The following is a 17,080-nucleotide window of genomic DNA, read 5'->3' as shown; positions in this document are numbered from 1 at the left end:
CTGATAAGGTAGAGGAATCACTGTCATTTTACACATCAGGAAACTGAAGCAAAAAGAGCGTCACTGACTCATAAGAACCTACACGCAGCAGATGGCAGGGGTGTTAATGGAACCCCGGCCCTGTGGCCTGGACTGTCCATCCATCTGTAAAGACCTCACCAAGCAAATTGCTATTGAACATCTGTGTGTACGAGGCAGACTTTGAACTCCATTTAGGCAGCACACACAAAGCAGCAAAAGCCACCTCTCCTGGTGCGTACATGCTGGTGAGACAGAAATGGAAGAAATGCAGAGATTTGGGTGAAACCTTTTCAAATTCAGAGGCTGGGAGTTTCTAGTTCAGTTTTAGCTCACTCTACTCAGCAATGCAATTGTTACTCTAGAACACTCTGAAGTCTTTAAGACTTTTTACCATTGTGAAAATAAAGGGAGGGTTAAAGTGAAACTCGATCCTCCTTGGTCTGCGACCAGCAGGATATGCTTGTCTCCCCCCACCCCAACCTTTTTAAAAACAATTTTTTTAAAGGCTTTTATTAATCACAGATGTCCCAAGTTTACAGACTGGGCCTAGAAAGCAGCCTCTCTTCTCCCAGCAGTCTCCGCGTTTTGTGTGTTCACATGCTGAAACTCTTCCTGCATGGGGCGGAATGTCAGCACTTCTGCTTTCCCTTCTTTCTTTACCTTTTTTCTTTTTTTATTTAAAAAGAAATCTAGCGTGGACTTTTTATGAACTCATTTCAGCAAGGAAGCCATCTACTGAGGATTTTTCCCTCAAAATAAGAAGGGATGAACTTTAATTGATTCTCTCTTGGGGCTTCAAGCAGATCATAGATGGCTTTCTCATGTGCTCAGCTGAACATCTTTTTAAGTGACTGCGATGGGCTGATAGTATCTTTTTGTGCTCAGGTTTACTTTGTCCTCTTAATAAGGGATAAGTTGTTTTTAAAAATAGAATGGAGTAATTCATCTAGATTGCTTAATTCATCCTTCATATGTCTAAAAGTGGTTTTTAGTACATCCTAGACACCATATTAGGCCTGCAGTTATAAGTCTAATTGTGATGAAACCTAATTCTTGTTTTCTAGGTACTCACAATTAATGTAAACACAGTGTAGTGAGTTCTGTGCTATCATGGAGTCCTTTATGCGTCAGTCATCCTACGTTTGTAAACAGCACTTAACAGTTTATAAAGTTTGTTTGTTCCCATTATTTCTTTTAATCCTATTACAACCCTGTGAGATGGGGAAAATCACATGCCAAAATGTTTGCTGAGGAGTGGGAGCACCAGGCTCACTTGGGCCCTTTGACGAGTCCAGCACTTCTTCTGACATCCCTCATGGATCATCCATCTGGGCCTTGGATCGTGGGTTGCCCCAAGCTGAAAAGGGGGAAACACATTCCCAAACCAGGCCTAGTGGGAACTGAAGGTATTCTTGCTGATGCAGAAGTTAGTGATGGGGTGAAAAAGCAGAACTGAGAGTTAGCTGACTTTTTTTCTTCCAAGATGGTAAGAGTTGAGGGAAAGGCAAGAGATAAGGAACTATTTCTTTGTATAATAGATGGGTCTTTTTTTTTTTTTTTTTTTGATGCAGAGTCTCGCTTGTGTTTGCTTCAAAATTAATCAGGATATACCACTAACTCAGGACATCGCCATTCATAGTAGTTGACTTATCAGTCACTATGCATAGACTAAGAAATAATAGCTTGCAGCTGGTTCATTGGCTTGCCTGTTTGTCATTTATTCAGTGTATACTCAGTAAGCTCCAGGTGTGTGCCAGGCCTGCTGGCACCTGGGCATATAGTTGGAAACAACCAGACATGTGCCCTCGAGTCTACGATCATGGTTTGCTTCCTGCCTTCACAGTTGCCCAACTAGGAAGATGTGGTCGGATCCTATTACACAGGGCTCTGACCACAGGGCTCTCCTTTTGAGGGTTACTCTTGTTATGGGGCTGAGCTATCCACAATCAAATCCTGAGCAAAAAATTCAGGACAGAGTGCCAAAAGGACAGGAGCATGTCTACACAGTGTGGGTGTCTGGGCAGGGGGCCTCATGCTTCTGTGTTCACAGCCATCAGGACCTCTTCTGGGAAAAGGCAACTGTGTGCACAAAAGTAATTTAAGATCTTCCCATGGAGACTTCGGAATTCTAGAGCTCTGTGTTTATTGTGTGATATATCCTTATCCTGCCCAATAACTTTGGAGACCTTAATTCTACTCAACATACCATTAGGACATGGGATTTAATTCAAAATTTGCAACAGAGTAGCTGGTTTAGTGGGCAAAGTATATTCTTCAGATACCTAAAAATAACAGCAGATACTTTATTTCATTCTGTTAATGATGGTATTAAGTTTAAGGACTTTTAAAGCTTTCTTAACTCCTAATGTGTACGTTGTATCACAGCCCAGCAAAGAACTTAGGCATGGGCTGTTACATTCCATTGATAAAGGCCAAAGAAGTTTCTGTTGTGAACAGAAAAAAAAAATTGTCTACCCCCCCCACCCCAGAAGAGTCAAATAGCATGAATAATTGAGCATTCTTGTTAAAAACAAGGAAAAGGGGAAAGGGTCATAATTTTCCCTCTACATTTGCAGACTTCTGAAACAAAATTTTTTTCAAAGTAAAATGTTTTAAATTCCACAGAATTTTTCTTATAGTTTATGACTACTGCTAGCCTTTTTAAAAGTCATAAATATTCCAGCATAGTGAAAGAATGTCACTTCCATCATTCGATAAGTAAGAACTCGGGGGAAGAACCTGCTTATTCTCATCAACGGCAGTGTCACACCATCCTTTGCATTTCATCTGTGGCACCGATGAGTTCCCACCTTGGGCAGCCCTGACCCCGCCTGGTTCTAGGAGGGACTGCTTAGGCCACAGCCACATTTTTAATGCCTAACCTGCCAGGTAACCAGGAAATCTTTTTTGAACCAGCTTCCCAGAGTGCAAAGAACCCAATCTTTGCAGCTGAGCCCACAGAGAGAAGCTGGGGAATGACGTATTTAATTTCCTTTTCTTTTTCAACCATTTTTACAAGAACCAGCTCCTTTCCCAGGCAAGGCTAAATGCCCTGGGAATCATCCTTGTAACGCCAGCTGGGTGCCACAAAGCATTATTAATTGACTGTGGTTCCTTCTCTCACGCGTGCAGAGGCCGCTGGATCTGCTGAACAGTAGGGAGGTCTGTGTGCGTCAGGGCTGCCCTGTGTCCCTGCCTGCCCTGCATGCTCTTTTCTGAGAGCACACCTGCTTCTCTGTAGTCCTGCAAGTCTGGGTGGACAGAAGGACCAGGCCAGAATTCTTGGTAGGTGTCACTTAGGGTTCATACCACTCCTATGCCAACTACCCCCAAATTCTAACTTTTAGACCCAGAAATGTCTGTGAAGTTGATTTATTGGCTGAGATCCTACTAGTTGTGATGTGTACATTTTCTGCTTATGAACGTTAAGACCTGCACTTGATTTCATTTCATTAAAATAAGTGGGCCTGGGTCTTTTTGTGTTGTTTTGTTGTGTTTGTTTGGTCTCTTATCAGTTTATCCAAGGCACAGCGGAGCTCCTTGGTGACACCTCACCACATCTCAGGCATCTGGGGTGTCTCCCGACCTCCCCACGGGCCACACCCGTAGTTCCTTGCCTTGTGCAATTGTGAATCTATGTCCAAGAAATGACTGTCCTTAAAATATGAGCTGGGAATCAGCTTGCTGTTTCTTTAGGCTGTTGATTTCTGATGTTTCTGTGTAATACTTCTGTGTCTACTGGATGCCAGGCACTGTGCAGAGCCCTGGGAGTGCCTCAGATCCCAGACAGACAAGGCCTCTGCCTTCCTGGAGCTTATATTCATTCTCCTGACCTAGTGTCTGGGTTACCTGTGCCCACCTCCCTCAAAGGCCAGCTTCAGTGCCACGTCCTTTATGGAGCCTTCCATGGTTCCTCCTATTTCCCCTTCTCAACCCTAACACTAACAGGGTTTGTACCTTGCCTATAGTAAGGATAGGTTTTCGTGATCCAAAAACCACTGTGTGGTGAGTCACATGGGTGAAGAAACTAGGCATTCCTTATCTCTGTCCAGTGGGAAATCCAGGGCTTGGCTCCAAGTCACAGCACACCAAGTGACTCTGAAATCCGCCACCTGCTATGGGCAGTGCAGGGCTCTGTTAGCAATTGTTGCTTTAAAAAATATTGTTTGAATAATTGTCATCTGACATATAGATTATCCAAACCCTCCCCTTCTCTTTGTCCTTCCTGAGGCTAGGGACTGTGTCTACCTCATTTGCATTTTATCTTAAATCAGCCCCTGAGAAAGTCTCTGGGAATGGATTTCATTTCTTTCCTCCCTCTTCCAGACCATACCAAAGGAAAGTGAGACTGATGCGGAAATGTTTTAGTAACTCTTGTTAAAAAATGGAATAAATAGATGAGAAAATATATATACATATATGTACACAAACATACAAGCACATATACAGAGGGGAAAGGGATATTCTTTAACAGATATTGATGGTTCTGAACCATAGTTTGCCTCTGAGAAAAATCTAGAATGAGTGATCCTGCTTAAAACTCATCATCTGCTTCTGGAAGATTATATCCTTCACTAATCTGTGTCTTGGGCAAAAATTGGAAGGAATGGGACAGCAGTGAGACAGGCGTGTGCCGTCTAGTCCCAGTGTCGGGAACACTTGGTGGGAAACTGCTGCTGACTCTGCCCCTGTAATTACAGGGTCCACCTGCAGCAGGGAAGGTTATCCAGAGCGAGAGAGGCAGTGCAGCCCCTCCAGGTGTCTGTGCAGCCCCTACAGGTGTCTGTGCAAAGGAGTAGCTAGCAAGTAGTTTCAATATATATATAAGACTTCAAAAGACTTGAGAAAATAGCAAGCACCATGAATGATCACCATCGTTGCCGTTCTGCTTTCTAAAATAGAGCACTTCCTTCCATGCCGCCATGGTGGAGCCCTCAGCCACCAGCTCGGGAAGCGGCCCAGCAGCCTTCACCCTCACTGGTTTTTGAGTACAATAGACATCAGAAAAGTCCATGGATTGGCTGAGTTCCGCTGTCACCCAGATTTCAGATTTTTTAATACAAAAATTAGCTGGGCACGGTGGCAGGCACCTGTAGACCCAGTTACTTGGGGGAGGCTGAGCCAAGAGAATCTCTTGAACCCCGGGACACAGAGGTTGCAGTGAGCCGAGATTGGGCCACTGCCTTCCATCCTGGGTGACAGAGCGAGACTGTCTGAAAAACAAAAACGAAAAAGAAACAGATTTTTTTCTCTTGAAATGTCATCCACTCCAGGTTAACTATATTTAATTTTTGAGATCCAGCGAGAAGCTGATTTGGATATATTTTCTATAGAGCATTTTGATTATTTGAGGAAGGCTTCTCCTCCTCACATTTCTTTTTAAAATGTGGTAGTGTTTTTGTTCCTTGTTGCTGATGTTTACTTCGGCACGAGGTAAGTTTGTCAGGGCTGTGAGCCGTCCCCATGTGCTGCTGTGGCCTGGCGTGGAACAGGAAAGAGGCTGAGGGCCGCTCCTCCAAGAGCCCCAGCAGCTCTGCCGCTTTCCAGCCACCGATCTTGTCCTGGACCCTGGCTGTCCGAGAGGCTGCAGCTGGTCAGTCTCACCAGGACAAATCGCTGTCAATTTATCCATAATAATTACAGAATTCCGCTTTTTGTTCACTGGTAGTGAATCAAACTAATGCATTTCTTCAACAGGATTAGTTTACAGTAAGTATGTCAGTTAGCATAGCTAAAACTTCTCAAAATTTCCTTTAAATTCCTCTTGCTTGGCTTTTGTCAAGAAAATGGACAAAAATGATTTTAAAATTCTGTCCTCCAATGTCCGTGGTACCGATGTCCACAGTATTTTATATTACATAGTGAATAACATCTTAAATCTGGCTGGTAATAATGCTGGGCTTCAGGATTGGGGACGTGGGTGATTTTGGGGGGGACAGTGCATCTTGAGAAAGATCGTCTCTAGCAGAACTCAAGTTTGCTACACATTTGAGAAGACAGAATGTAAAGCATCAGCTCCTCTCATCTCACACCCCATAAGCAAATCCCGCAGGTGAGGCGTCCCAGCCCACTGCCTTCCCTGTCCCTGCAGCTGGGGGCCGAAAGCCTGAGGGCAAATGGCACGGTCTCCCCACCGGCAGGGCCTGTACGAGTCAGTGATGCTCCCTCTCTTCCCTGGCAGACTCGCTCTCCGTCTCCAGTAATGATGCCAGTCCACCCGCATCCGTGGCTTCCCTCCAACCCCACATGATCGGGGCCCAGAGCTCGCCGGGCCCCAAGCGGCCGGGCAACACGCTGCGCAAGTGGCTCACCAGCCCGGTGCGGCGGCTCAGCAGCGGCAAGGCCGATGGGCACGTGAAGAAGCTGGCGCACAAGCACAAGAAGAGCCGCGAGGTCCGCAAGAGCGCCGACGCCGGTTCGCAGAAGGACTCGGACGAAAGCGCGGCCACCCCGCAGGACGAGACGGTGGAGGAGGTGAGGCTCTGCCCGCTAGACCCAGATGGTTGCCTGATGGGGCCCGCTGGGCTTTTGCTGCAGGAATAGTTGCTTATCTTATGAATCAACTGGTTTGGTTCTGTTTTCCACACTTACTCAGAAATTCCGATTCAAGGCTGTGCTTATCAGACTGAGATTTAGCAGGGACGTCTGGAAAGAAAATTGAACGGGACCACATGTGGCTTCTGATAAAAAGTAAAATAAAAATAAAATAAATCGGACCACCATGCGCCCCACGCCCAGTTAGCCCCCAGGCCTGGGCCAGGAGGAAGCCCAGGCTGGCTTTGGGACCATTTTCTCCCTACTCCACCATAAGCCAAAGCCAGAGGCTCTGTGTAGTCTGCAGAAGATTCGGGCAGTCTCTGAGCTGACCACTGCAGTAGCATTTTGCAGAGAAAGCTCAAATTGGAAACTTGGAAGGACTTGTGGAATGTTTGCATTTTCCTATTGTTTTCCTCCAATATTTATTATACTTAGAGCTTGTCTTGAGTAGAAAATATCCAGTTAATTTACTTTGTTGGTGCAGTAGTAAACATGGGGTTCTTCTCATGTCACCAAAGATAAGTGCATGTAGGTCAGCCAGGGATTTTTTTATGGCCTATTGGGAAGGGGGGCTTTAAATTATATTGCAAAAAAAACAGAATTCTTTCATGATGCTGGAGATGGCCTTCCAGCACTGGTGGTGTCAGTGAGGGGTCCTCGGAGTTTTTAACTTGGATCCACCCCCCACTAAAGTCCCACACAGGCTTGAAAAAGAAAAGGCAGAGAGTTGGGGATCTGATTTGTGTTATTTCATTTATTTGGCAGCTATCTGTTTTCTGCTGGTATTTTTCCTGGGTTTATTTTTGCCAGGAGATTGTGTCGCAGTGTGGGGGTTGGTATGTGCTATGTATCTGTTTTATAAACCTCTGTCCTCGGAAAACTAAAACTGAAATTTTTTTCTAACAGTGAGAATAGAGGAAAAGGATACTTAGATACAGTGCTTAAAATGCATCTCGGATTGTATTTTTATGCCTTTATTATTTCAGTGAACTTTTCTATAGCAAGATACCCAAAATGAAATCAGCTAGACCAAAGGAACTAAATCAACATGAGGGTTGTAGCTCAAATTTTTTAAACTTTTCAAAAATTGGCTTCTCAAAAATGAGATGTGTTCAGAGCCTAACAGATCACATTGGCAGTCCCTTTATATGACGCATTCAGTGGCCCTTCTGTCATCCAAGTTGACAAGCAAGGCCGTTGGGTTGCAGGAAGAAAAGGAAAAGTTGCCGTCAAGGTCAAGAAGAGCTTTGCTCCTGATTTCTGCCTTCCCAGTCTCTGTCCCCACTTTGCTTTTCCAAGTAGCCCTTGGACTCCATGTTTGTGAACTGGCCTAGAATATAATGAGCAAATCTCAATTGGATTTCAGAGAGGCCGGAACGAGGGCCTGAGCAGCGGGACCCTCTCCAAATCCTCCTCCTCGGGGATGCAGAGCTGTGGAGAAGAGGAAGGCGAGGAGGGGGCCGATGCCGTGCCCCTGCCGCCACCCATGGCCATCCAGCAGCACAGCCTCCTCCAGCCGGACTCACAGGATGACAAGGTAAAGGGGGATGAGGGCTGGGGGATCCATGCCTCCCGTGCCAGAGCAAGGCACTCTCAGAAACCAGCCTTGTTTCAGGAGACAGGAGGCTCCAAGGTGTGGAAAAGGGCAATGCAGTGTTCTTCCAGGCAGTGTCAGCCTGGTTGCAACCCAAAAGTATGCGTAAAAAGCCATTTATAATAGTAGCAGGCCAGCGGGTGCAGTTTCTCCTACGTACCTGGCTCAATGCATTTTTAATGATGCTCAGTAATTGCTGCTTTTAAAGTAATTTTAAAGTTTCCTAATGTATTGACTAGACTCTCTGAAAGAACAATCAGAGATGTCCCACGCAGGTCTGCCTGAAGGCATCAGTAAATGAAGAGTTGGCCATTCCTCTCTGTGAGGTTTTTGCATGCAGGTTTCTGGTTTAAGATGAGGTTACATCACTGTCCAATGCTTTTTCCAACATGCCAGAGGTGAGTTTGTAGGATCCCTACACTGGAGTGCAGGCGTAGTTGTCAAAGTGTGGGAATCAGCTGAAAGCTCTCTGAGTCTGCGTGGTGGCTTCAAGCCAAGAAAGTCATTTGTTTTCTTGAGTTCTCACGTAATCTAAAAGTATTTTGTCAGCCCAATTGTAGAACCCTAAAAAATAAAACAGCAGAAAGGAAACCTGCTCAATGTGGCTTGCACATCCTCCAGCATTCTGGCCCTGGTGTGGCCCTCAGAATTGTGAGGTGTTGAAATCATGCTATGAAGTCATTACTGGTGACGCCTTTTTTTTTTTTTGGCAGTAACTTAAGTTTTTTTTAATAAAACAGATAATACTATCAACATTTTTCCCCATGCTTTCTTTTTTCCTTCCCTAACTCCCTTGTCAGTAGTTGTACAGTCACTTGCTGGATTAATCACCCTCTATTTTACGACCTGGGATCGGCTACAGCCAGTGCTTGGCAGCTGTGAGGCCAAGTCAAATTATGCACTCCTCCTAACCCAAGGCATACGTGTCCACTGCCCCTTGTTGGTAGAAAGCTACTCCCTCCTCCCCCCAACCTTTTTTTTTTTTTTTTTGAGATGGAGTCTCACCCTGTCACCCAGGCTAGAGTGCAGTGGCGCCATCTGGGCTCACTGCAATCTCCGCCTCCTGGGTTCAAGTGATTTCCCTGCCTCAGCCTCCTGAGTAGCTGGGATTACAGGCATGCGTCACCATGCCCAGCTAATTTTTTGAATTTTTAGTAGAGTTGGGGTTTCACTGTGTTGGCCAGCATTGTCTGGATCTCCTGACCTCGTAATTCACCCGCCTCAGCCTCCCTCCTCCCTTTTTAACACGAGGTCCACACACTGTAAGGGTGCTGTGAGGCCTGCACCAATGGCTGTGAGCTGCAGCACTGCGCACAGGTTTGAGTCCTGGAGTTTTGTGTGCATCTGAGGTTCAGGCTCCCACTGCATGTGGGGGAGAAGGAATGGGGAGCCTGAGGTGAGAGAGGACCACAGCCCCCCTCCCCACCTAGTACATGGACTCAGTAACTGGCCAGGACATGGGGCTTTGTGGTTTCTGTGGCATTTCCTGCACTGTTATGTAATACACTAAGCCATACCTTTTTGAAAAACAGAAAACTGGCATTTCTTAAATCTGGGTGGTTATCCAGACATTGAGGGGCTGGTCCTTGTTGACTTATTCACCAAATAAGGGAGCATTTTTCTCTATTTAAAGAGTGATCTGCACTGTATTCTTCTGTTTGCTAGAATCATTTATTGGTTACTATGTTACCTCATTGACTATTATCAGTAGCAGTTCTTCATTTACAAAAATCTGTAGTGATGTTCCCACACAGTATATAATCTTGTGACTAATTTTTTGTTTTGTTCTGTTTTCTCTTTTTGTAAACTTTCACTGCAGCATTATGTTGATTTGTGTTCTATGTCTGTTTTGGCTCAATTTCCTTACCTTTCCGTTTGAATTTTTTCTTTGTTTTCTTCACCCCATATTCCAATCGTCATTAGACCAAACCAACATTTGTTTTGCAAAGTGCATACTTTGACCCACACGTGTAAAAGCCTTGTTGTGAGTGTATGAGCCTGTGTCTGTCTGCTGTGAGACACGCATGGCCAGGACAGCCTGCTGTGGGTCGCATGCCTCGCTGCTGTCCTTAATATGAAGCAAGGTTCATATTATGCCCCTTCTAGTTTCCAATTAATTAACGGCTTAAGTAATCTGCAAACACATGGTGTTTGCCAATTACTGAAACTCGAACTTAGTAGCCCCTCCCCCAGATTTCCTGTCAACCCCTCTATGCCCTCGATTCTAGCCATAAGTGGCATCTGATAGCTTGTGAGGCCTCAGCTCTTCTGTACTCTGCACTAATCATGGGGAAATGGATGGCACAGAAAATGGTGAGCTCGTCCCCCTCCTTCCCTGTCTGGTCACCGCACCCCGCTCCTTTCCTCTTCCTCGTTTCTTTTTTTTCTTAGTCCCATAAACACAGTAAAGCCATTTTTAGTATCCAGTTTTGTTTCCTGATTATTCCCGGATTATCTCTCTAGACCTAAGCCTCTCATTTTGCCGTAGGTCAGATTCTCTATTCCTTCTCCCTAGCCTAGAGCCTTACCAGCAGTTGTGAAAGTTACAGTTAGAATGTTCCCCTGCCCAGTCACCTCTTAGAAAAAAAAAAAAAAAAGCACTACGATGTTACATGACTGCGATTCAAATCAGACACTGTCTGCTTTCCACATGTATCTCAGACAGGTTTTATTTAATGTTTCTTGTCAGAATATTGTAAATTCAAAAAGATGACTTAAAATAAATGCAAACAAAGACAAACTTGTGGTCTTTCTGTCTGGAATTACTTTAAAAAGAGATGAAGCTTGCAGGGGGATTTACTGTCTGACCCGTTACTAATGTGAGACCTTCCCCCTCCCCCTTTTCTTAATTTCTTCCGTAGGCCTCTTCTCGGTTATTAGTCCGCCCCACCAGCTCCGAAACACCGAGTGCAGCTGAGCTCGTCAGTGCAATTGAGGAACTTGTGAAAAGCAAGATGGTAAGGACTCCCAGAGAAAGTCTGACCTTTGGAAACTGCTCTGTGTTGCTACCTGCGGATGGATTTGCCCTTGTCCGTGTATCGCGCTGGGCTGCAGAAGGTGGCTGTGGCTTACTGCACGTCTCAGGAGTCCATACGGTCACCCTCACTTCTGAACAGCAAGTTTGGGAGTCCCCATGACCACCTCGGGTTCACTAATTTGAAGGACTCAGAGAACTCAGAAAGGCCATTATTCCCACATTTGCAGTACATCACTGTGGAAGGACACAGATCAAAATAGGCAAGGAAAGAGCTGCATAGGGCAGGTCTCGGGGAGTGCCAGGTTCAAACTGCCAGCCATCCTCTCCCAATGGAGGCAGCAGACAGAGGATGCCAACCACAGCAGCTCACCTGAGCCTTGGTATTGAGTGTCTGTTTGGGCTCAGATGCATATGGCTGTCTACTCTGTGTGGCTGACCTTAGTAGTCTCCTGCTCCTCCAGAGAGTAAGACACTGTCACATCGCTAGCATAGACTGTTTGCCTTCGTCCCAGACCCCCAGGTAAACAGACATTCTCATTAAGCAGAACATTCCAAGGGCTTATAATTTTTCCTTCTAGAAACTGGAGGCAAACCTCAATGCACGCACCCTGACTGCAGTCACTGCCAATGTGGTCAACTCCAGTCTGTCTGAAGATGTGCCAGGGTCACATTAGACTCTTGGTTTTGTTGTACAACCTCTGAGAGCTTTCATTTGGGTTTAGAATGTGTAAGAGAGAAGGGGTTGCATTATTACATAAGGGCTTTATTTTCTTAGTGATCTCTTTGTTGCCAGTTGGTCAACATGGGTTCATTTGATAAAAGCCCCAAATTAAATGTTTATTCTTTGAGGTAAGACAGGCATGTGTCGCCTCTAACTGATTCAAATCAGTTAATTTCTGTTTTTTTTAGTTTTCCTATCTGGGAAGTGGAAAAACCACCAATGGTAACAACTTTTTCGGCTGGTATATCCTGCTATCCCTAGAAAGACAATATCTTTTTTTTTTTTTTTTTTTTTTTTTTTGAGACGGAGTTTCACTCATGTTACCCAGGCTGGAGTGCAATGGCGCGAACCTCCGCCTCCCGGGTTCAGGCAATTCTCCTGCCTCAGCATCCTGAGTAGCTGGGATTACAGGCACGCACCACCATGCCCAGCTAATTTTTTGTATTTTTAGTAGAGACAGGGTTTCACCATGTTGACCAGGATGGTCTCGATCTCTTGACCTCGTGATCCACCCGCCTCGGCCTCCCAAAGTGCTGGGATTACAGGCTTGAGCCACCGCGCCCGGCTGACAATATCTTTTAAAAGCAACTTCTCCCAAAGTAAAAAGCTCTCAGTCTCTGTCAGCAGTTCATTCTCCAGAGGTAACCACTGCGAACACATACATTTTCCTCCAGACGTTTTCCTTGCTGGTGCAAACATATCTATGTGCGTGCTTTTTCTTTCCAAATGGATTAATTCAATTTTTAAGATTCTAATAATTAACATATCTTGAGGATCTTCTCACATCAGTACACACAGATTACCGCCTTCGTTTATTTGATAACTGTATAGTTTTCCATTAAATGGATTCTATGCTACAAATACCACTGAGAACTTACTCTAAGCCAGGCGCTATTCTAAGTGCTGGGCATGTATTAATTTGTATACTTCCCACAACAACCCTATGTGTTGTTATGTACTGTTATTATCCCATTCGACAAACAAGGAAATTGAGGCACACAGAACATTTAAAAACTTGACTAGCCACTAAGCTAATCAGAGACATGATTATGCTATGATTTATTTTGATTATAATTTATTTTAATATTTTAATATAATATAAATTATACTTTATTTTAATATAATGTTTATTATAGAGACATATTCCCATATTTCTCTAAACATCCATTACATGTTTGTGATTATATTTGTAGGGTGAATTTTCAACACTGAAATACCTAAATCAGAGAAGTTAAGAGTTTCTCTTCCTGCATATGGGTATTAACTAGGTACCCGATGTATCATTCCCATTCCTTCTTTTATCCACAGACAACCGCTAATGAAACTGGTTAACTGAGTCAAATGGGAATTATGTAAAGAAAAATTTGTACTGACGTGTCACCCTGCCATAGCTAGAAATTTCTCCCCTGGTAATCACATGGTGTTTCAGAAAAGACCCAGAGAACTTTGAAATTAGACAGGAAGCTTGCTAGGATGTGATAAATAACTCACAAATTCGGACTCCACTGGTTAAGATTTTAGAATCAGACCAGGTGTAGTGGTTCATGCCTGTAATCCTAGCACTTTGGGAAGCCAAAGCAGGTAGATTGCCTGAGCCCAGGAGTTCAAGACCAGCCTGGGAAACACAGCAAGACTGCATCTCTACAAAAAATAGAAAAATCAGCTGGTTATGGTTGCATGCACCTGGAATCCCAGCTACATGGGAGGCTGAGGCGGGAGGATCACCTGAGACCAGCAGGTCAAGGCTGCAGTGAGCTGAGATTGTGCCAGTGCACTCCAGCCTGAATGACAAAGTGAGATCCTATCTCAAAAAATAAAAACCAAAGAAAGAAAAGGAGCTTGGAACCATGCCAATATGAACTGAATTCAGCTACCTATTTGTTATCTCTTTAAAAGACAAGTTGATAAGGTGCTTAAATTGTATCCAGTGAGTTTTTAAGTTAAGCATCCTTAAACTTTTTTCTTAAAGCCATTTATATACATCAATTAAATGACCATTAAAATCATTCTTACCAAAGAGTTGAAATGGTTTCCCAGGGAATGCTGTGAGGCAGACCTGGCCACTATTCTGCAAGTGTTTAAATTGTATTGCATTTTATGTGGTCTGTTACTCATTTGTAATTAATTCACGTGGACTTCCAAATGGAGAGGTGGTCTGTGGTGTGGTCAGTTTTGATTCTTACTGGGTTAATCTCCCTTTTCAGTCCTGAGGAATTAAACTTGGTCAGTTTACTCAGTGAAACTGAGTTATTTCTGCTCGCTTCAGTGGTCATAAACTGTTGGCATAGGAAAGGCATAGGTTTTGGAGTCAGATAGACTTGGATTCACAGTCTCCTTACGGTGAGTTCCACCAGGCAAGTGCTTCAGCCTTGGAAACTGTGTCTTTCACTTACACGTGGGAGCCCCTAACCAGGTTCCATCCACATGGGCATTCAGTGATGCCTTCCCCTCCCTTGGGAGGGCCATGTTTGTACTTGATGTTAGATTCATCCCTTCTTCGATAGGCCAGGGAATGCAGTCTAGATTCTCCCCACTTTTTCTGGTCCAAGAGAAGCATCACCCTGCATTGGTTTCCTGTTACTAATGCTCTAATGTCAAATGTGAACTACTTTTTGTCAGAGAAAACTCTAGTGCATCATTGTAATATCCTCAACCTCTGCTGCTTCCTGACTCTGCAGTAGGTCCTTAGGCATCCACATGAGTTTTCTTGTGAGTGATGGCTGAGGCTATTGCTCCTTCATAATTGGATTTGAACACTGAATCACTGAATTCTTTATACATCAGAAGCAGTGTATGTGTTTATTGCGTTAAAGAGGAGAGGAGACAAGGTGTTCCAACTGTTACACAGTATGATGTTTAAGGAACTGAACCTACCAAAACCTAAAACATGAGGATTTGGCTTGGAAAATAAAGACCACCCTGAAAACTGTTCACTGGGATTCACTTGTCCGGCTTACCTCCACATTCTTCATCCAGCTGGTTATTTTAAAGGTTGTGCATTTTTCCTGCTCTTCGGCAATAGTAACCCACTGCCACAGCGACTGTGTGAACTTGACTTTGGGATTTTCTTCTCTTTGCTAATCAAAATGCAAGGTAGATACAAGAAAGAATGAAAATAAATAACATCTAACTTAAGATGTTAGAAAAACAACAAACCAAAGAAAAACAGAAGGAATGAATTTATAGAGTTAAAAGCAGAAATTAATGAGCTGGAAAACGGTAGCATAATAAAACCAAAAATTTGTTTTTTAAATGTAGACATTAGGTAACATGTCTAGAAAATAGAAAACACAAATTCCCAAAATTAAGAAATTATGAGAGAGGGAAAAAACAGAAAATTCAAACAATCGTAAGACATTATTTTCAACTCTTTTATAGTAAATTTAAAATAAAACCTGAATGAAATGGGCAGTTTTCTAAGAAAATATAATTTATGAAAATTAGGCCATGTGTGGTGGCTCACACCTGTAATCCCAGCACTTTTGGAGGCTGAGGTGGGTAGATCACAAGGTCAGGACTTCAAGACCAGCCTGGCTAAGATAGTGAAACTTCGTCTCTACTAAAAACACACAAATTAGCCAGGCGTGATGGCGTATACCTGTAATCCCAGCTACTCGGGAGGCTGAGGCAGGAGAATTGCTTGAACCCAGGAGGTAGAAGCTGCGGTGAGATGAGATCGCGTCACTTCACTCCAGCATAGGTGACTCCGTCTCAATAAATAAATAAATAAAAATCCCATAAGAGACAGCATATCTGTGTAGACCTATATTCATATAAGAAAGGGAGGAAGTTGACAAGGAAACAAAAAACCAAACCCAGAGAGTTTCACAAATAATCCATCCAAAATCTGTGAAGTCCCAGTGGTGGCGGTTTTGAGACAGCCTTGTGCTGGTGACAGCTTTCTCACTTACGTTTGTGGAAGAGACAAATGGGCCCCGTAAAGGTGCCAAGGATGTCTAACCACGACTGCACATCTTCAGGGTGTATGCAGCTTCTCGGCAGCCCGACTTGGTCAGGTTAGACCAGATCTGAGGACAGGCAGCCAAGGGGCCTGGAGACTTCTTTGTTACATGTCCAGAAAGCCGCTCCACCTGTTACAGGTCCCCGTGGACACTGATGAAGTCCATGACTTTGCCTGTCTGCCCTCTCCAGCATCAGGGGCATCTGGAGCCTTTCTCTTTCTTTTCTTTCTTTTTTCTCACTGTTCAAATGAGCAGAATTTAATCTAACCAGCTTCAGCTGTCCAGGCGGGGGATAGGGGGCAGAACATCCTCCCCTCACTGTCAAAAACAAACATGACCTGGTGAGCGTGAAACAAGCTCTGCTACCCACAGCAAAACGTTCTTCTGCTAAAGCTTAATAGCTATTTATTAAAAAGAGTGCACTTATTTTTCAGATCAAGCTCTGTTCCTTGACTAACTTAATGTCCTGTTTTTCAACAATAAGATCAGCAGTTGGTGTGTTTTTTATAGCTCCATGGGTTTCAACAAGATTGCATGTACAGTACAGACTTTGTGTCCTCAGAGCTCTGCTTAACGATGAAATCAGACTCAGTCTGTTACCGTTAAGAGGAAAAAATAGAACAAGTATTAGACATTTTAGTTTATTAATATCAAACGTTTTAAGTGAGGTATTTTTGCATTTTGTATTATGCTGTTCAAACCAAGGATGAATTAATTACATTTTTCCCCCTGTTTAGTCATATCCATGTGACATGGTAAAAGCCCCATAAAACTGCATACCTCAACCATACCTCAGCTTTCTGTTGAAACTGCTCTCTGTAACCCCTAAAGTGACAGGCAAACAGTCCAAACCCACGCCATCTTGGCCCCTGTGACTTGTAATAAGTAATTAAGGTCTGTAATTTCCACCCTACCCAGACAATGTGTAAACTAATGCTCATCCTGACTTCTGTGAACCACTTAAGTAACAATCGGAATGTCCAAAGTCCCATGGCCCTCGGAATGTCTGGAGCCCCTCCCCCTCATTTCCGCCCAGGAGGTGATTTACAGAATCCACTGGCCCTCGAAATGTCTGAAGCCCCCCACCCCCACCTCTGCCCCTCACCCTCACCCCCGAGGTGGTTTATGGGTATAAAAGGTCTTGACACCCTCCTTTCGGGGCCACGGGTTGGAGAGACGAGAGTCCTCCATAGCCGCCGGCAATAAAGACCCTGCAGTTTGGCACACTTTTGTCTTGGTGTTGACTTTCTTTTTTTTTTTTTTTTTTT

General features: G+C 44.1%; 1 protein-coding gene across 5 annotated transcripts in view; it reads left to right on the top strand.

Annotated features, from left to right (window-relative positions):
* TRIO (trio Rho guanine nucleotide exchange factor) overlaps positions 1 to 17,080 on the top strand; it is a 238,789-nt gene that overhangs the window by 180,633 nt on the left and 41,076 nt on the right. For all 5 annotated transcript variants that reach the window (XM_017524673.2, XM_017524676.2, XM_017524674.2 and 2 more), the window contains 3 exons: positions 6,203 to 6,495; positions 7,925 to 8,095; positions 11,014 to 11,109. In XM_017524673.2, coding sequence (XP_017380162.1) covers positions 6,203 to 6,495; positions 7,925 to 8,095; positions 11,014 to 11,109 — 560 coding nt within the window. The remainder of the gene's footprint in view (positions 1 to 6,202; positions 6,496 to 7,924; positions 8,096 to 11,013; positions 11,110 to 17,080) is intronic.

This window comes from Cebus imitator, unplaced genomic scaffold (genome assembly GCF_001604975.1).
Source record: "Cebus imitator isolate Cc_AM_T3 unplaced genomic scaffold, Cebus_imitator-1.0 Scaffold35, whole genome shotgun sequence".
In the NCBI taxonomy this organism is placed as follows: domain Eukaryota; kingdom Metazoa; phylum Chordata; class Mammalia; order Primates; family Cebidae; genus Cebus; species Cebus imitator.
Note: the sequence above shows the minus strand (reverse complement) of the source record. Positions and strands in the feature narration are given on the sequence as shown.